The sequence below is a fragment of the Rhinatrema bivittatum genome, chromosome 6, assembly GCF_901001135.1.
Source record: "Rhinatrema bivittatum chromosome 6, aRhiBiv1.1, whole genome shotgun sequence".
Classification (NCBI taxonomy): Eukaryota; Metazoa; Chordata; class Amphibia; order Gymnophiona; family Rhinatrematidae; genus Rhinatrema; species Rhinatrema bivittatum.
This window is the reverse complement of record NC_042620.1, coordinates 352,654,519-352,673,378: the sequence shown is the minus strand read 5'-3', so window position 1 is coordinate 352,673,378 and position 18,860 is coordinate 352,654,519. Positions and strand designations below refer to the sequence as shown.

The following is an 18,860-nucleotide window of genomic DNA, read 5'->3' as shown; positions in this document are numbered from 1 at the left end:
TTTCTCTCTTGAGAGAGAGAGAGAGAGAGAGAGAAGTAGACCCGAACGAGCCACCAGGGCACAACAGGAAGCAATCTGTAGTGTCATTGCTGTCGCGTTGAAAGCCTGCTTAAGGATGGATTCCAACCACCTATCGGGAGCATCCTTTAAGGCCACTCATCCCTCTACCGGTATAGTTCGTTTTGAGACCTCGCAGACCAGGGCGTCCACTTTCGGGAAACGAAGGCGTTCTTTGGCCACCGAGTCCAGAGGGTATAAGGCCTCCAGGGCCCGACCTCCTTTAAAACTGGCTTCCGGAGCGTCCCATTCCAGGTCAATCAACTCCTGGATGGCTTCCAGAATTGGGAAATAGCAAGAGACTTTCCATAGTGGCACCAGGATGGGATTCTTCCTTGGTTTCTGCATAGGGTCTGTGCCAGAAACTCCCAGGGTCGGTAATTCATCTCGGTGGAAAAATCGAAGCATGGTCCGGTACGGCTCCAGGCCTGGAGGGTTTTCCCCATCCTCCAATGAATCCACATCCACTTCATTGTCTGTGGTGTCTGGGTCCCTGTCAGGGATACCCTTAGTGAGGCGAGGCATGGCCCAAGGTATGCTGATAGGGCTGGGAGGGCGAGGCCTTCCAAGCTGGGACTCTGGGCGGGCAGAGGCAGTAGCCGACTGCGTTTGAACAAAGGCTTGAAGGCCCTGAAAGAATTCCAACCAAGAGAAGGCCGCTGGGTCCATATTTAGCCCAGGAGGAACTGGAATAGGTGCCATTGAACTGCCCTCTCCCGGGGGGGGGGGGGGGGGGGGGGGGGGGAACGGACACTGCCCCGGAATTGCTCAGGTCCAAGGTGCTGCCAGGCAAGGTCATGGTTGATCCATCCTCCGACTGGGAGGGGCTGGGCTTAAAAATGTTCTGAGAGTCCAGCCCTCCCTGGGCTTCCTCACAGTGCTGAAAGAAAGGATTCAAGGTCAGGCTGCGCACCCCTAAAATAACAGGCAGCACAAAGGGAATGTCATTTGAGCTTCTTTGCTGCCAGGGCCATAATACTCTGTAGGTTGTGCGTTCAGCCGGATAGTGCCTCTCGCATGTGCACATGCCCGCCTCGGCGCATGTAAATCTGAGTGTTCGGTTGTTCACGCAGGAGCGCATGTGTTAGGCACACAAGGGCCGGCCCGCACCGCGCTTACCGACAATGGGAAAAAATGGCGCCGCAACAAAACCATGCACAAAATGGCACTGCCGCAGCCCGCCACGTGGAGTGCTCACCGAGCCTGAAGCGGGGCTTAGCCCATTGGGGGCTGCTCAACCCACTTGGAAACCCCCTTCTTTCGTCCTATCGGAATCGGGAACGACATCGGTACGGCGTGCTGAGCAAGGAGATTGGAGGAAATACTTACCGAAGCCCTTCCACATCTCTGTATAATAGGGGTTCTTCTCTACTTACCTGGGCTCAGCACTTACCGGCTGAGTACAGAGGCGGTCTCCGGCCATCACCGCTTCGCTTGGCTTCCTGCACCCGCTAACCTTTCAGCTGCTTCAGCAGCAAAGTCCAGGAACTGGCTACCAGACCAAGGCAAACCTCTGAGGGATCTCAGAAATCGCTTCAGGAATTCTCAACTGGGGGAGGGACCCTTAGGTATCACCACCGGAGAGCAGGGCACGACCTTCTCCAATTTAAAAGTAGAAATTTGAAGGTAAATGTTCCTGATCTGAAGAGAACTGTGTTCCCAATAGGAGACACAATCCACATCTATGAGGAGATGGAAAGATACTGATTGGCTGAGGTCACTGCAGGGGTATATCTAGGGTGAAGTCAGCTTTGAAACCTGACTCGTCTCCTAGCTGGGGAGCACATAATTCATTGGTCCTAAATCCATCTGGCTACACGCCAGGAAATGCAAAATTAGGGTTTACCAGATGTATGTAGAAAATAAAAAATTCATCAGGCTCAATCTGTCTCTGATGCTCTGGAGCCATCTGGTAACCATATACAAAATACCAATTATAAAAACCATAACCTTCCTGTAAAACGTTGTCAAACCAGACAGAAATATACCCTTGGAAAAAAAAGACAAGCTGAACAAATCTACAATTAAAACTTTTTATTTTAATTTTTTTTTTGCCATAGAAAGCTCTAAGAACTACAACCTCAAGTATCAGTTAAGGAAAAGTAGAACTTAAAAAAAAAAGGTATATTAAGGAAAAGACTTTACAAATATATACATTACAGTATCATAAAAATGAACAATGTCCAACATGATAGAACAGTTTTGAGAGTTCAGAACTGAAATTTCTGAGAATGAATACAATTGTCCATTTTTGTGCCTTTTTATGATCTTTGCATACCATGGCGGCAAAAATAAATAAGAAGCCAGTCAGTGCAGTTAGCCCCAGCTCGTTTTCTTTATGGTCAGTCTAGTGAAGTATATTGAATAAGTGAGCTAGGAATTCCCATCATTGCACTGCTATGGGAAATCAGGAACCCATCATTACATTTTTACAAATGACCATTCTTCGACTTTTCAAATAAAAATTGTTCTTCACACTTTAGACAAGTGTGCACCTGGTTTGCTAGAGAAAGCTCAGTGTAATATTTTACAACTACATCTTCATTTGCATATTTTTTCACTTGAGTTTAAACATAATCTTTCAATAATCAATTGTTCTGTCATATCAAGAATAAGATTATAATGGAAAAACTACAATACACCCTCCCCCCTAGGTGCACTTGGAAAAGAATGTAAAATTATGAGTCAGAAGTTTTCAGCAATTAGATGTAATTTTTCCCACCCGAGCATTTTATCAGTCAGTACAGGATTTGAGGGTCTGCCTTGCATGCGAGTTACAAACCATGAGAAAACATTAAGGCTCAAGATCCTTGCAGGCACAAGTCTTGAGGCAGAATTATAAAATACAAATTCGAACTTGTGCTCCTCAAAACTGTGACTCCCTGTAATATGCAAACAGGTTTGCATTCTCTCCAGGATATGCCATAAAAGAAAATCACCCAGACACTATCTTTGAGATATTTCTCACTAGACTGCATTTTTCCCTTAATGAACAGCTGGCTAAATGGAATTTCTGAGCATGACTGATTAAAATGTCATACATGAAATTCAATCATAAGATCTATGAAAACAAAAACCTAACAGCACACCTTGCACTGAAAAAGTTAAGTGCCTTCTAGGGGTAGTGTATTGGCTCCATGAAGGAGATTCCCAAGCCGGCTCCAGCTCCTTCAGCCAATGAGGGCTGGAGATATTGATTGAGCTGTATTCGCAGTCTCTGGGGCAAGTCCTATTTCTCGCACAATGACAACACCTAGTGGCCATGTTCTGGGTGCACAGAGCCAGTTCTAGAAGGAGCCATGGTCTGGAATCCCTGGCCCAAAGACTGTTGTGGCAACAGCTGGGCTTGATGGAGAATGGCAGGTTTTCTAGATTGAGGGAATAGCCCAGGTAATTATCAGTGGAGACTCATAGCACTTTAGCCCAGTAGAGGCCGGTTTCAACAAGCTAGATTCCCAAAGCAGCAAATGGAAACTAGTGGGCTAGAAATAGGGAAAAGAAATAAATGAAAACACTATTGCATGTATCTGAAGATGGTCGTATGCTCTGAATGAATAACCAATTGGGGGAGGAGGTGGTGGTGAGGCATTTTCCCCTAAATGTTTCAATGATTTCTACATATAAAAGTGCTTTCTGCCTAGAAAGCCACTGTTTAATAGGAAACAATGCCTTTCTTCAAAACTAAGTACCTTCAAAAGTAAACAGACAAGAGGAAAGATAATTGGAAGATCCAACACAGTCAGTTTGGATAAAAGTACTGATCCCCTCATTTGGGGTGGGTCCTGCCTACAGATGCACAGTGGGTGGATGTGGGGGAGGAGGGGGCTCACCTACCTCTGGGACTGCAATGCAAAAACAGGCATGAGGCAATCAGAAGCTGAACTCCATGGACCTGCAGTCTTATTTCACTCTAAGAAACTCTAACAATGTACAGAACTAAGCTAGCTCCAAAGATTTTTGCATACAGTAGCTATCTACTGATCTGTTATGCTTTTAAGCTTGTGTGCGCTACCAGCTGAGGTTTTCCTGTCCTTGTGCTAAGATCTAATAAGGGATGAACAGAACATTTTAGGCCAAGGCTTGTAAAATCCAAGCCCAGTTAAATGCTTGTTTTTTTTCCTCACATGAAAGAGGGTAATTTTTGAACTGGTTCAGTTAAAGAAAGCTTTTATTAAAACGTTTGAGTTTGTCACTAGTACTATGCACCCTTTCCAGCTATAAAAACATTTTTACACTTCCATACATCATTTATAAACCGCAACAAGTTTACTGTAGTAGGAATGCTAGACTATGTGAAACTTCTGACAAGTTTAAAATTACTAGCATTGCTTTTCTTTTTCAGATTGAAAGTTTTTCTAATTCTTTACCAACCATTTATTTTTTTGTTTACAAGGGCCTAATGTATCAATTGCAAGGGAAAGAGGCAATATTCAAAGCCATCAAACTGAAAACAAATGACACACCCACACCTTGGAACATATGCTGTAAAAATGCTGACATCTACAATATTTAATTTAAAAACAAAAAAATATGTAATCCTGTTGGCTGTATCCCTTCCCACTAAAAGAATTTGTCAATACTGATATTTTATGTCAAGTCCTCTCTTACCAGCTGTTAAAAAACACAGTAGTCTCACATATGAAAATATGAATTTACAGTACTCCCACGCAGAACAAATTTAAAAAGCACCTTCTGCAGCCTTTACCCATATATATGTGCCCAACGCAAATTACTATTATAAGTAAACTAGGGCACTTCACTTTTAATTCCAGTACATTGGTTCAGCCTGACATTATTCCTTAAGGTTTTAAAACAAAACACTGCATAACCTATTTCATCATTTTGGCCATGCACTGTTGTTGATCATGTTTCATTACATATTTTCACACTGCAAAAATACAACACAATGGTCCAGCCACTGAATACGCTCAGCTTATCAAGTTACCAGCCAACAGTGGATTCTGGCTGGTTCAGCACAAGAGTTTACTTCGCCCTGTGACAGACTTGTTCACCTAAGCTTCTGCAGTGGTTAATGGAGAGGGCCAGCGGTCTTCCAGGTCCTAGCCCAGAAGTACGGTAATCCTGTCAGCATGGACCAGTTAATTTTGGACCCTTGCAGCAACCTTTTTCTGACTACCCTGATTTCTCTTAAGATGTAGTCAGTCATGTAGCATCATTTTTGTGACCGCCTTTAATCCCAAAGAGACTGCACTGCAAAGTCTGTCATCTCATTGCTAAACAATGTCTAAGCAATTCAGCAGTAAAGTGCTAACATATAAAGGGGGGAGGGAAGGTTACATGATGGCAGATGTTGCCATGTATCTAGGAAATACCTGATTTTCTATGAAATATTACGCCAAATGTTTCACATTCATTTTCATAAGTTTAAGTTTTTCAGTAACGTCTTTCCAATTTTTTTTTTTTTTTTAACTTTTAAAACAAACTGGAGGCAAAATATATTGCCGGCTCCTTAGAAATCTACTTTCACCACAACATTCAAGTACATATTCAGGCAAGTTTCATCTAGCCATCAGCTGCAACTACAAACAATTCACCTAAACCCAACTTGTCCAAGCCTGGTATAAGTTAACATGTTTTCAGTTTAAGGATTTAACTTATAAAACTGGTTAGCAATGTATCAGAAACAGTTGCACCTTTCCTATGCTGGCACTGAGGCAGTTCAGTAAGACTCTGGTATTACAAACTCAAATTCACTACTGGCTTCTGAGACACTGGGCTTAAATATTGTTTGACTGTCCTGCTGAATGAAGATGTCATCCCAGGTCATTGGCTTAGTCTGAGGAGCAGGCCCTGTTCCTTCAGCAGTTGTCGTATCCTTGTTGTTGTCAACATGATAGACAATTCCATCCTCGTTTATTATAGGAATACTACTGGAAGGATCTGTGATATATGCATACTGCCTGATCTGCAAAGACCTGCACGGATGCAGGCGGTAAAGTTTAGAATCACCAGAAGGATCCTGACTATGCACAGACCTAATATGAGAAGCCATAACCTGATAGTTGATGAATGCTTTGCCACATGTCAAGCACTGATAGCGTCGTTCTCCTGTATGGTGAATTTCATGCTTTGTGCGGTATTCTGCAAGAGGAAAAACTTTGTCACAGTAACGACAAGGATACTTCTTCTCCCAGGAATGAACATTAAAATGTCTCCTCAAACTTGTCAGACACACATAAGATCGCTTACATACAATACAAATGTAATAGACTTTTCCATCCACTATGAGCTCATAGTGGTCATCATGTTTTAGTTTCATCCTTTTGCTGTTTGGAGAATCTTCACCAGATGTATGTGGGAAATCACTATTCAGCCTGGACTCTCCTTCAGGATCATCTTTGACAGGGATTACTATGTCATATGTGTCTTCACCAATGTTAGCATATACTTTGCAACCTGTTGATAACCCTTCTATCTCCGAAGCTGTGTCCAAAGTTATGATCTTCTTCCCATCCATGATGTGCTGAGACCCCATACCTGCAGGAGACTCTCTAGTACTTCCAGGAGCAACATCACAGACTTTCAATTTGAATTCTCCAGGTTTGGAAGAGGACTGCTGTGTAAAGGAAGCCACCTGTTTTTTATGAAAACCTGACCCTTCGAACACTGTTGCTACTGTCGTAGCAGGCTGGTCTACTATTGAGCTCATCATTGCATCTGCACTAGAAGAACAACTGCGATCATTGCTAAGCTCAGATTTGGGTAAAATCACAGAATTAGGTAGCTGCTGCTTCGGCATCAGCAGATTTATTGTGGGTTGTTTTTGGTATGAAGAGCTGATGCTAGGAGAAGAGTTAAGATGATGTGGATTTAGCATAATTGTGTTGAAAGCCTGAAGTTTTTGAGTTGAGCCAAGTGATTCAACATTAGATTGCAACAAGTTTGGACTTGACAAGTTATTGACTGATGCAGAAAGCTTTTGAGATGATGTAACAGTTAGAGGAGTCGCATTTGGAATAAACTGAGTGGGAGCAGGAGACCTACTGTTATTGCTATTGGTCTTTTGGTCTGAAGTACATGGAGCATTTGGACTGGGATGGAGCTGTATTGTTTCAGCAGCATGTGAAGGCCGATCTTTTGGAGGTACCAGCTCAGAGCAGAAAATTACATCATCATCCGAGTCATCATCAATCTCTTTTGAGTCAGCAGCTTTTTTAGAAGTGGAAAATTTGTCACCAGATAAAGAAAAGGCTTCAGCTATGACAGGCATAGCAGAAGGTTCACCTTCTTGATTCAGCCCAGTTTTAGCAGATTGATTTGTGGAGCTCTGCATTTCAGGATCTTTTTGATCAGAGCTGGAAGGTGATTCTTCTGGACTGCCATCCTTGCCTCCATCGGAAATGTTTTTTACCTGTGATAGAGGGACGCCCAGTTCTGCTATAAATTTAACTCCCAATAATTGCCCCGATTTGATCAACTCTTCTAGTGAGTCAGATCTAACACGGACTATTTTAGAACTGTAAATATAATTAAGTATTTCTGCAAATATTTCTGCTCGTACAAAACTCAGTTCAACCACTTGCCCAGCCACAGAGAACAGCTGATAAAAATATGAACTAGATGCAGATAGGATGTTTCTGTGGGCTCGAAATTTTCTGTCCTCTACAATTATAGTGACATCACAGAACAGTCCATGAATACGTTGTTCGTTCAAAGATTTTAACAGAGTACCAGAATATTGAGTATCTGTCGCTGAAATCAATTTTTTGCTCTCCATACCTACAATGAAACAAATGTGAAGGGTAAATAATCATAAAAGGCAATATCCTACAATCAGAATACAAACTTTCCTTAAACAGGCTATCATCTTTGATAAAGCTGTGAATTTCTGGAGGAAATGTTTTATCATTTAACATGCTGCAATAAAGTGACTTGTGTGCAGTAACATGCAAATGGGCACTCAAATAAAAGCTGCAGATTTGAAGTGATACTGTAATGACACAAACTTTTCCCATTCCCAGTCACTTTTTACAGTCAAGTATAAAATACTGATGTGCTAACCACAAATTTCAAATAAAACCACTTTAAAAGGCACTCTTTGTGTATCCCAATACTGTTTGTGAAGCACATGTCATAGAACAGTGTTGCTCAACCTTTTCTGTATGACAAGGACTAGATAGCTACCTTCTATAAATTACATAGACCAGTTGCCGAGGAGATGAATAGGCAGGTGGGGGGGCGGGCAGGACCCCCAGAAAATTAAAGAGTGTTGGGGGAAGATTCACTACTTTCCCCACCTGGACTTTAATCTCATGGGTCAGCCCTATAGCTGGTCTGGGTCCATTTTAAAAACTGTTTTCTTTAAAAAAAAAATAAAAATCCTCTCCCCCCCCCACTCAACAATATTGTCCTCAGCCAGCCATTAGTTGATTGAAAAAAAAAAATCCCTACTCTCTCTTTCCCTCCCCACCAATCAGCCATGAGTTCATTATTAAAACAAAAAAAGAAAAAGATAAGAAATCCCTTCCTCTCTCTCCCTCACACCTCCCCAGTGCCAGCTAGCAACACTACTACAATTAACTCCCTCCCCCCCCAAGACAGATCAGATGCTGACTCAGTTTCACACCAGCTCATTAACAAGCAGCTGCTTCCCTCCAAAGAGTTCCACAAGGCAGGGAGAGGGGGAAGGTTAGGAAAAGTCCCTTCTGGCTGTGGTGCAGGGTGCAGTGCAGTGCAGCTGCAGGGGAAGACACTGCTTCTTACCCATTCTCCTGCAAGCACACCATTACTCCATGGACCAGCAGAAATGCTGCTGGGGACCACTGCCAGTCCACAGACCAATGGTTGAAAAATACTGTCAATAGAAAAACTCAGTTTTGTAGTCACTTCGCACAAAACTCTTATTTTTTTTCTAAGTGCACAGAGTTAGCAATATGATGTCATCTTATATTATTAAAGCAATGATAACAAAAATCAGCAACAGGGCAGACACCCTGGAAGGTGTGGTACACAGCAGCTTGAGGAATGGTCGAGAGTCTGGCACCTAAGATTTAATGCTATAAAACAGTCAAGCATTTTGGCCTCAAAAACCCAAGGGAGCAGTACAGTAAGGGGATGAAATTCTTCTATATATGCAACAAGAGCAGGATCCAGGGGTGACTGCATGCATCTGACAATCTCAAGGTAGCCAAACATGCGGAAAAGGCGAACGCAAAAGCCAGAACAATGCTTGGGTGCACAGAGAGAGAGAGGAATATTCAGTAGGGGGAAAAAAAAAAAGGATGATATTCCCCTATATAAATCCCCATTGAGATCTCATCTGGAATACTATGTACAATTCTGGAAAATGCACTTGAAAAAGAATATAAACCGGACAGAGGGCTGTTACTAAAATGGTCAGTGGTCTTTTATAAAGTGTGTGGGGACAGTTTGAAATATCTAAACATACATACCCTAAGAGAAATATAGGTTATGGCAGATATAATAAAAACATTTAAATATCTTCAAAGTATCAATGCATAAGAAGCAAGCCTTTCAATGGAAAGGAGGCTCTGGAACGAGAAGTCACGGGATGAGGGTGAAAGGGGGTAATCTAAGGAAATATCTCTTTACAGAAAGGGTGATGGATGCATGGAACAGCTTCATAGTGGAGTTGGTGGAGACAAAGACATCATCTGAATTCAAAAAAGCATATAACAGGCAGAAGGGATCTCTGAAGGAATGGTACAGATTGTAGAGCTGAGCAGTTAGTGTGGACGGCTAGGCTAGATAGGATTTTTAGTCTTTTTCTGCCATTGTTTCTACATTTCTAGTAGTAGCTGCGTTATAATTAAACTAGACCTAACTGATCAATGCTCATGATTTACTAACCATGAGTCAGAAAATGTGTAAATTCTACTTGTTTACCTTAAGAGTCAATTCAAGTCAACAAGCTGCAGAAAAACCTGGGGATAGTCTATCACAATATTCAGAGCAGCAGGCTAAGGCTTAACAGTACTGGCCAGGCTGCTAAAAATCTACAAACTTTATAAAAACCCATCTTCAAAGTGAGGGATTAAAACACAAGTAGGCCGATGCAATACACTGCACTGGCCACAACACACAGCTCAACTTGCAACTGGACATGCATTTTGTTTGCACATCCATAACTCCTGATGCAAAACGGGAGTTGGTGCATCCAAAATGCACATCCAACCAAACACGTAGCAAACAGTGGTCATCACATGTAAATTCATGTTGATGAGGCTATTAGCTACCCCTTCCCCCCCGGATGCAAAAAAATACAAAATAAAAAGTGAACCGGACACCCAAATTTTCACCTTCAAAAATTAACACCTGCCCAGGAGCAGGTGTTAATTCTTGAAGCGCTTAAAAAGTTTACAGAAAAACAGAAAATACTACATTTCTGTAGTTGCTCTGACTTAATATCGTGGCAATATTAAGTTGGAGGAACCGAAAAAGGAAAAACCTTAAAAATAATAAAATTAAAAAAAAAAAAAAAAAGTGTGCCGGCAGTCGGTTAGGAAAAAGGACGCTCAATTAACAAGCATCCATTTTCCTAACACGTGGCTGTGCACAGGTTAGGAAAGAAGACACTCGTAAAATTGAGCATCCGTTTTCCTAACCCGCTGACAGCCACCTCTCCTGGGCACCCGCTGCTGAGGAGATGCTACAGGCACACAATTCTCCCTATTGCGTCCTTTTTACCATGGCAGCCCATTTAAATATTACAATCGGGCGCCCTGGAGAGGTGCATCAGCATGAGCGCCCATTTTCCGTGCACCGAGATTGCATCGGCTTGAATTAATTCCTGAATGAGATACTGTGGAACACAGCTTAACAGGCCGATGCAGAAAGGTGCATTCAGCCTAATGTACAGCTTTACCCACATCTGAACGCTCATTTTGTGAGCATAAACCTTACTGCCGATGCAACAAGGAGTTTTACGCTCATAAAATGTGCATTCTAAAATGGGAGTACGGCTTAATGTCCTGCCATGGAAATTCCATGCAAATGAGGGCATTAAGTACTAAGTAGTACTCTCCAATGCAGAGAGGTGCGCTGGCCGAACCTGGGTTTTCTTATCGCTGAAAGTTTAACTCCTGAAATGGAGTTAAGTTTCCAATGCTGTTGTGGGGGCACCAAAAAATCTAAAAAAAGAAGTATTTCCTGTTCCACCACCACCAAGTCAGTACTTATCCAATTGACAGCTGAGGCCAGAGCCAGATAAAGTATGATTTATCTGGCTCCCCCCCCCCAAACCACAGTTTCTTTCTTCACTGATCCCCCCCCCTCCAAGAGTTAAAATGCACATTCTTCCTGTGCTGAACAACCATTTTACCTCAGTCCACGTACTTTTTAACTCCTGATGCATTAGCCTATCAATTTAACATAGTGGGATTAAAAAAGGTTTAATCCGTGCGTTAAAACTGTGTGCTGGAAAATACAAAGATTATTGAATCAGCCTGTCAATGTAGAAGAGTCTTCATAAATTTAGCCTCCCCCATATAGAAAATTTTAAAACCTTCACCTTTTCTACTGTTTATAAGATGGTACGAAGTTAAAACATCTTTCTGCAAATTTAATGCAAAATTACTATTTACTGATCATAACAGATTGAAAATAATAAAGTGAATGACGTGCAAAAGTTTGGATCTCCTTTCAATCAGTTCTTTGTAATATCTCCTTTGCTGAAAATAGCCTCCAAATATTTCCTGTAGCCAGGTAAGAATCTTTCTATTCTTGCTTTTGGAATTTCTTTCCACTCTACTTTGCAAAACTCTTCTAGCTCAGAAATATTCATAAGTCTCCTTGCATGCACTGCATGATTGAGATCGCCCCACAGATTTTCAAAATCTGGGGACTGTGAAGGCCATTCCAAAATCACGGTTGACTGAGGTATGTTTCAGATTGTTGAAAAATCCAACCTCTTTTCTGCTTGAGTTTATTTACTGACAATAGGACATAAGCTTCAAAAAATGCTGATAGTCAGTTGAATTTTTTCTTCATTCCATCCATACAATACTTCCTGTGCCACTGGCTGCTACACAACCCCAAAGGATAACAGATCCAGCTCTGTACTTAACGACTGGCAAGGTGTTCTTTTCTTCACCCTTTCTTCTCCAAACATATCTTGTGCGGCTGTAGCCGTTCAATTTTAGTTTCAGCAGTCCAAAGCACATTGTTCCAAAATTGCTTCAGGATTATCAAGGTTTTGTTTTGCCTACTTTAGACTATGACTTTTGTGATGTCATAGAAAAAAATGTTTCCTTCTAACCACTCTCCCAGGTAGATAACTGTTGTGTAAACAACACTGCACCGTGGATCTGTGAACTACTCCAGTGTCAGCTAAACTTTTTAGCGTGTCCTTTGCAGTGATCTGTGGGTTCGGTTTTGCAGATCTGACCCATTCAAGATTTCTTCTTGGTTTTCCAGATCTTGCCTTGAACTCAACAGTTCCATACAACTTCTATTTCTTAACAACATTCCTGATGATTCAAATTGCTAGCTGGAAGCGTTCAGAGATTCTTTTAAAGAGTCAATTATCTTCATTTTTAAATGCTCAGCTGCTGCTTAGAGGAGCCCATGTTTGTTCAAAGTTGACAATAACAATTACAACCTGAGAGGACAGAAGGGTCAGAATATTTGTTCAACAGTGGAATTGTCTTCACTTGACTAATTTGGGTCTTACAACTTAAAAAAAAATAAATAAATAAAAAATAAATAAACTGGAAGAGTATCCATGCCATTTTCACTTTTTTTAATAGGTTAAAAATCAGCAAATAAATAATTTAGCAATAAAAACTGCAGAAAGATGTTGTGGCAGCTTCTGTTTACTTAGGATTCATTGAAACATACAGTTCCATCAAAGATGCTTAAACTTTTGCACACAACTATATGTCATTATGGAGGGAGACAGCCTACAAACCAGGGGGGGCAATGTAATAAGATGTGTGCTGAAGTTTTCTTAATATGCATGCTGCCATATCCCCCAGGCACCCAATGCAGTATTTAAATGAGGAGCTGCATAAAAAAGGCCACACTAGGGGAGAATTGTGTGTCTGTAGCACTCAATTGCATCAGGCACTCAATAAGAGCGTCCATTTTTATCCCACTTTTTCAGACAGATTTTTTTTATTTTGCTGAGATTGCTTAACTGTCTTATATTAAGCGCCCTTCGTTATGGGTGTCTAAATTATGCAGCCATGAGAATTTTTTTTTTTTTTTTAATCAAGCCAATATGCATTTTTTCTCCACTGCAAGCAGTAAATTAAAGTGTCACAATGAAACTATGTAGGACACACTCATTGTAACACAGAGGACCGTATTTTTTTCTCATGAGTCCTTGACTCGCAAATTGACTATATGCCACCTCCAGGGCTGGAGTTAAATTTACCATGTTAAAAAGTGTGCGCTGGGCACCCAGCACTTTCCTGCATCGGGGGGGGGGGGGGGGGGGGGGGGGGGGGGGGGGTAATAGCTAATAGTCTCAACTGCATGTTTTTGGACGTGCTAATTTCCTTCTTGCATCAGGTGCTAGTCTAGTGCATCCAACCGCATGTAAACCTGTGCACTTGGCTGGGCACACTTTATTGCATTGACCCCTCAGTGTGTGACTTCTGGCATATAAACCATTTGATAACACTATTACACCTAAAGAATTATGCAAAGTCAAACTTTGCAATGATGACCATTCAGGATTACTTAAAGTTGTTGTCCCATAAATGACAAAATTAATTTTCTCTCTCCAATAAGGATAATTCTAGAACAAATTGCAAATTTCTAGGCTGAAAATCTGAATAGTGTAAGCTTCCTAAAAAAATTCACCAATTCCCTTTCATTTTAAATGTTCTCTCTTTTCCCCCATTTCATTGTCTATAGTTTGGCTATTGTTTCTCCCTTGGTTCTATTTTTCATCATTTTTCTCACATATTTTCATTCCCTTGTCTTTATTTTCTTCTGTGTACATATTGGAACATAAGGGGTTATAGTCCCCCAGTGCATTTGTCATGCATTTATATTATAATCATAGGTTAAGAAGATTCTGGAGAAAGAACAAAATTAAAAATATATATATAAAAAAGCAGAGACTGACTCCCCCACCCCCCAAAAAAACAAATTACTATTTCAGATATTGACAGTAAATCACATTGTTTTCTGAGAATTACCAGACATTTGAATATTTTGTGATCCTTGCCTGAAATTCTAAAACTGAATATTAAATTCTGTAACCATCGGCATCCATTTTGCACTGCTGGTTACAGAGCAAGGAGTCATGCCTACTAGTTCCTGATGTCCCACTAGGGGGTGGGATGAGCTGATAACACCAGAACAGTCAGCAGAAAATGGAAGATCCAAGAGGCAGGAGTCTCATGTTCAAGGCCAAGTTGTAGAAGTTGTGTCTCTAAAATGTACTGTCTAGTCAGAAAAGCACTGTCACCCGAATGAATAAACAACCTTTTCTTTGTTATAGTAACTGTCTTTTAAGAGGACTCAAATGGAATAAGAAAGACAAGCTGCCGTGATTAAGGTTTATAACAGGTATTGTATGACGAGAAATCAATAAGGTAAATTTAAGCATAGCATCAAAACAGCTTAAATTCATCTTACTGACTTCCTCTCATATAAGCTTGCTTTTGTAAAACTGTTATTAATATGCAGATATCCTAACAGAAAAAAGTTATGAAAAACCCTGCAGATAGGCACATCACCACTTACCAACTTCAAAGGAAGGCTGCTCCCTCTGTGTATTCTGACTTAACATTTCAAAAACGTCACTCAGCAAGAAAAAATGCTCATCCTGTATCAATTAAAAAATGTATTGTTATTAAATATTTAATTGCTTAAAGCAACTCCTGAAAACAGACCAAACCTTTGGAAATAGCTATGTTGTTAGCAAGTGGCAGCAATGACCTCATAGTCACTGGATTTCATTAGTTCACATGGACTGTATAATCACTGACATTTAGAAGTGGAAATATAAATAAAAAACCTAGGTGTCTATCAAAAATTTTAAAAGGAGCCAGAGAACATTTTTTCCTTTTTCACTTTTGCATTTGTTGCAATTTTGCTTTTTTTGTTTGACTTCATTCCGATTTTCATTATTTTTAGCTTGGGGGTGGGGGGGGAGGAGTTAAATAAAATTTGGCTTCTTTTATTTTACTGAAGTTTAAGCACTGGGTGCTATATTTCAGGGATTTTTCCTGCCCTGCCAACATCATACACATATACTTAATGAACAATCAGATTCCAGTCCAAGGGCCACATATACCAAAGGGTTTGCCCAGTTTTGTATCTTTAACCAGTTCCCCTAGTAACCTGCAATTGAGAGACCCTGGGAGAGGTCTTTTACAATCTGCCACAGAATCAACATTCCATGAAAGCTTTTACACCTCTTAAATCAATCCATTTGAATTAAAATGCAGGGTGCCTGCCTGCCTTCAGTTTTAGCTCTCTCTGCTCCAGTTCCTCCCCTCCCAACCCTCTTTCCTCCTGTGATGGAGTTGACAATCAAAGCAGTCAGAACATTTGACTCCTCAAAGATCTCTTAAATCCTTATCCAATCAATGATTTTGATATAATTCCTGAATGGAGAAATGTCCCTAATGAAGAATGTAATCTTTATACAGAAAGTACTTGCACCTGTATATGTGGCTAATCATGCACCATTTAGAAAGATCTTGGATGGGGTTTTTTTTATATTCCGCTTTTTTGCACTTCAAAGTGTACATCAAAGCGGATTACATTCAGGTACTATAGGTATTTTCCCTATCCCCACAGGGCTTAAAATCTAATTTTGTACCTGAGGAGGTATTAAATGGAGGGTAAAGAGACTTGCCCAAGTGCAATTTGAACCCTGGTTTTCCTGAGTTGTAGCCCGCTGCTCTAACCATAGACTACTCCTCTACTCCCTAACCAGTGGCTGTGCACAGGTTAGGAAAACGGATACTTGTAAAATTGAGCATTCGTTTTCCTAACTCGCCAACAGCCACCTCTCCTGAATGCCCACTGCCAAGGAGGTGCTAGGGGCGCATATTTGTCCCTAGTGCCTCCTTGGCAGCACAGCCCCTCATTTAAATATTTAATTTTCGGCCCAGGAGAGGTGCTGGGGGTGCTCAACACTGAGTGCCTATTTTCTACGCTGATTTATTGCATCGGCCCCATAGAAATATAATGACTTTCTCAGAAAATGAAAAGGAAGACTGCACTATTTCAATTCAAAACAAGTGTAACAAGTTTGCATCTTATATGTCTTGATAAATTGTTGATTTTTGTATTTGGTATATTTTGTATTTGTAAATAGTTTATTATTTAAAAACAAACATGAATGGTTTTCAAATTTTCGAAATTGGCTTTTTGCATAGTCAGAAGTGAGAATCTTTATGCAAAATTATGCAAATTTACCACAGAATTTGCTAATTCTTGCCACAGAATCTTGAAATATCTACTGCAGGAAACTGGGTGCTCTGTAACAAAAATAGCTTAGTACATGTGGGCATGTGAGATTTGTCACACTGTTCTCTAAAGAACTATACACCAACAGTTACTTAGCATAATAGAAGACAGCAGAAAAGACCAACTGATCCATCCATTCTGCCTGTTATTCTTGTCAGCTGACATGCAATAGGGTGTGACAACCTATGGGATACCACTCCTTATCCAGGACGGCTTTTGTCCTCCCCTTCTTTCTTTGCATTTCCTTCAGGATAGATGTGTATGCGAGATCTCATATTTAGTTCACACCAAGGACCCTCCCATGACAGAACCACAAAACCATGCAATAACCCAAACAGCCACCAACACCAGTATGGCCACCTCCTAGACACCTAGGCTCCTGTGGCATTTCTAAACAATACTCTGCCACCTCAACTTGCTCAACTGACCAACTCTAAGGAAAGTGTGTAACCTGCCAAATGGACCCAGCTATGAGTGTTTGTATTTCTGCTAGATATTCCTGTATTTGCAGATTGCCAGACAAATCCAGTTGCCCGAGTTTTCTCAAGCACCTCTATTATTTCATATTACCCACTTTGCCATTCATTTTGCCAAATATTTGTTGAATTCTTTGGAGTCATGTTTCTGCTTTTTCTGATTTATCCCTTGCCCTCTTTGTTACTGTTTTAGCCTCCATCACCTGCATTGAAAGAGTGTCCCAAGCAACCATTAGCCTTTCCCTGTAAATAAATATTTCCTAATGTTGCTCCTGCATCCAGCCTCTCAAAATCTGATGCCATGAACCTCTTGTTCCAGAAATTCCTTTCCAGTGAAAAAGGTTTATGTTTTCTTGTATGAATACCTTGATGAAGCATACTTTTTCCTTCTAACATGCTAGATCCCTTCAATATAACACATGCTGGTTGCTGTACAGTGAAAGGGAAAGGGCTCTCCAGGCTCAAAGCTAGACCATCCATGATGACCACAAACCGTGGGGACTGAAACACGTGCCTAAAATAGAAAAAGCGTTATTCCCACCCACTGGCTACAGGCTGGACAATTCCATTGGTTCGGACTGCAATATAGGAACAAAAATATTGGGGAGTCAAATTTGACATGTATTCTTTAGACAGGTTTTCTGTTACCCATCCACCTTTTCTGGGAAGCTCTATTGTGCGGCACATGTCCGGATGGGCCGAACGGGCTGGCACTGGCGAAGTTACACTCTCCCCGCCAGGAGGCAGATTTCCCGCAGGGGGGCCGGGTGGACTGACAGGGACCTGCAGAGAACGGGCACGGCCACGCTCCACCACCAGTGGCCAATTAAACCTAAACCTCCAAGCTCAGCCGGGACCGACTGTGCGGGATAAAACGCCCCCGCCAGTCACCCCCGGCCGCGGCCCTCCTACGCCTCGGGCCTAGGCACCGCAGCGAAGCCCGCGCCGGCAGTCATCAAACAATGAACGGCCGCTGACTCCCTGCCCCGCGCCCAAGGCCTGCCCGGATCCGGCCCCAGCTCGCCCTGAACGAGGGTTAGCCAAGACACCGGGACAAGGCGAGGCCGCTCCACCGGGGCACAGGAGGAGGAGGAGGCCGCGCACCCAGGACACACAAAGAAAGAGAGGGGGTGGGGGGGAGGAGCTGGCAGCCAAGCGCACGGGGCTTCCTGGTTCACCTCAGGCGAGCAACTCTCCCCCGGGAGCCCGCCGAGCCCCCGTCGGGGTGGGAGGCGGACTGTGTCCGGAGGCGTTTCTTTTTACCTGTTTTGCCCGAGCTCCCCCCTCTGCCTCGTTGCCGTTTCCACGGACAAGGAACGGCCGCCTCCTGCCGCTCCGGCGCTGCCTAACGCTGCGCCCGCGTCCGGCAGGGGGCGCGCCGGCGCCGCCACCTCTCCCTCCCTTTCTCTCGCGCCTGCAGGGCGCGCGCGCGCGTGGCGGCCCCGTCTCCACTGCAGAGTTTTTGGGCGTGCGCGCGGCGGCCTGAGTCTCCGGCAAGGCTCGGCATTTTCCGGAGTGGGGGGCAGGCAATGGGCGTGTCCTCTAGTGGCCGAGCACGAGCGGCTCAGCCCTGTCCTGTGGACAAAGTCACCGGCAATGCCCACCTGGCAGCAAAGCCGTCTTCTCACTTTTATATCATATCAGGTTCACCAAACTAATCCTTCTTCTTCTGGGAAGGTGTCCCTCGGGGTGGCTGGCACTAGGATAACGGAGCACAAACAAAACAGCTTCTACTTCTTAGAAAGCTAACTTAAAAAAAGGCACACCACACTCTGCTTCCGCTTGTAGTATGGCCCTATAGCTCTGGACATTATATTCTAGGTGAGGTCTCAACAGCAACTTGTACAGAGGCATTATCACATTTTTGTATTGTTTATGCTTCTTCCTATGCACTCTAGCATCCCTCTGACA

The 18,860-nt window shown here is 42.4% G+C and overlaps 1 protein-coding gene across 4 annotated transcripts; it reads right to left on the bottom strand.

Annotated features, from left to right (window-relative positions):
• Nucleotides 1-3,923: 3,923 nt before the first annotated feature.
• ZBTB33 (zinc finger and BTB domain containing 33) lies at nucleotides 3,924-18,462 on the bottom strand. Of its 4 annotated transcripts, none has more exons than XM_029607836.1 (3): nucleotides 18,213-18,462; nucleotides 14,737-14,818; nucleotides 3,924-7,797 (listed from the first exon to the last, which is right to left on the bottom strand). In XM_029607836.1, exons 2-3 carry the CDS (start codon nucleotides 14,780-14,782, stop codon nucleotides 5,738-5,740), a joined length of 2,106 nt encoding a protein of 701 aa, XP_029463696.1. In that variant the 5' UTR covers nucleotides 14,783-14,818; nucleotides 18,213-18,462; the 3' UTR covers nucleotides 3,924-5,737. The 4 variants fall into 4 exon arrangements, with proteins under 4 accessions (XP_029463696.1, XP_029463697.1, XP_029463698.1 ...); XM_029607837.1 differs by lacking the exon at nucleotides 18,213-18,462 and adding an exon at nucleotides 17,315-17,393; XM_029607838.1 differs by lacking the exon at nucleotides 14,737-14,818 and having other exon boundaries at nucleotides 18,213-18,461.
• Between the last annotated feature and the right edge of the window lie 398 nt (nucleotides 18,463-18,860).

What these genes read in the sequence shown, in the direction of transcription:
- ZBTB33 (XM_029607835.1), bottom strand. Translation starts at nt 17,429, where the DNA reads ATGGATGGTCTAGCTTTGAGCCTGGAGAGCCCTTTCCCTTTCACTGTA. An exon ending in AAAAAGTATGCTTCATCAAG is followed by an intron (nt 7,798 to 17,314) that starts GTATTCATACAA and finishes GTTTCATTGTAG; the next exon opens with GTATGGAGAGCAAAAAATTG.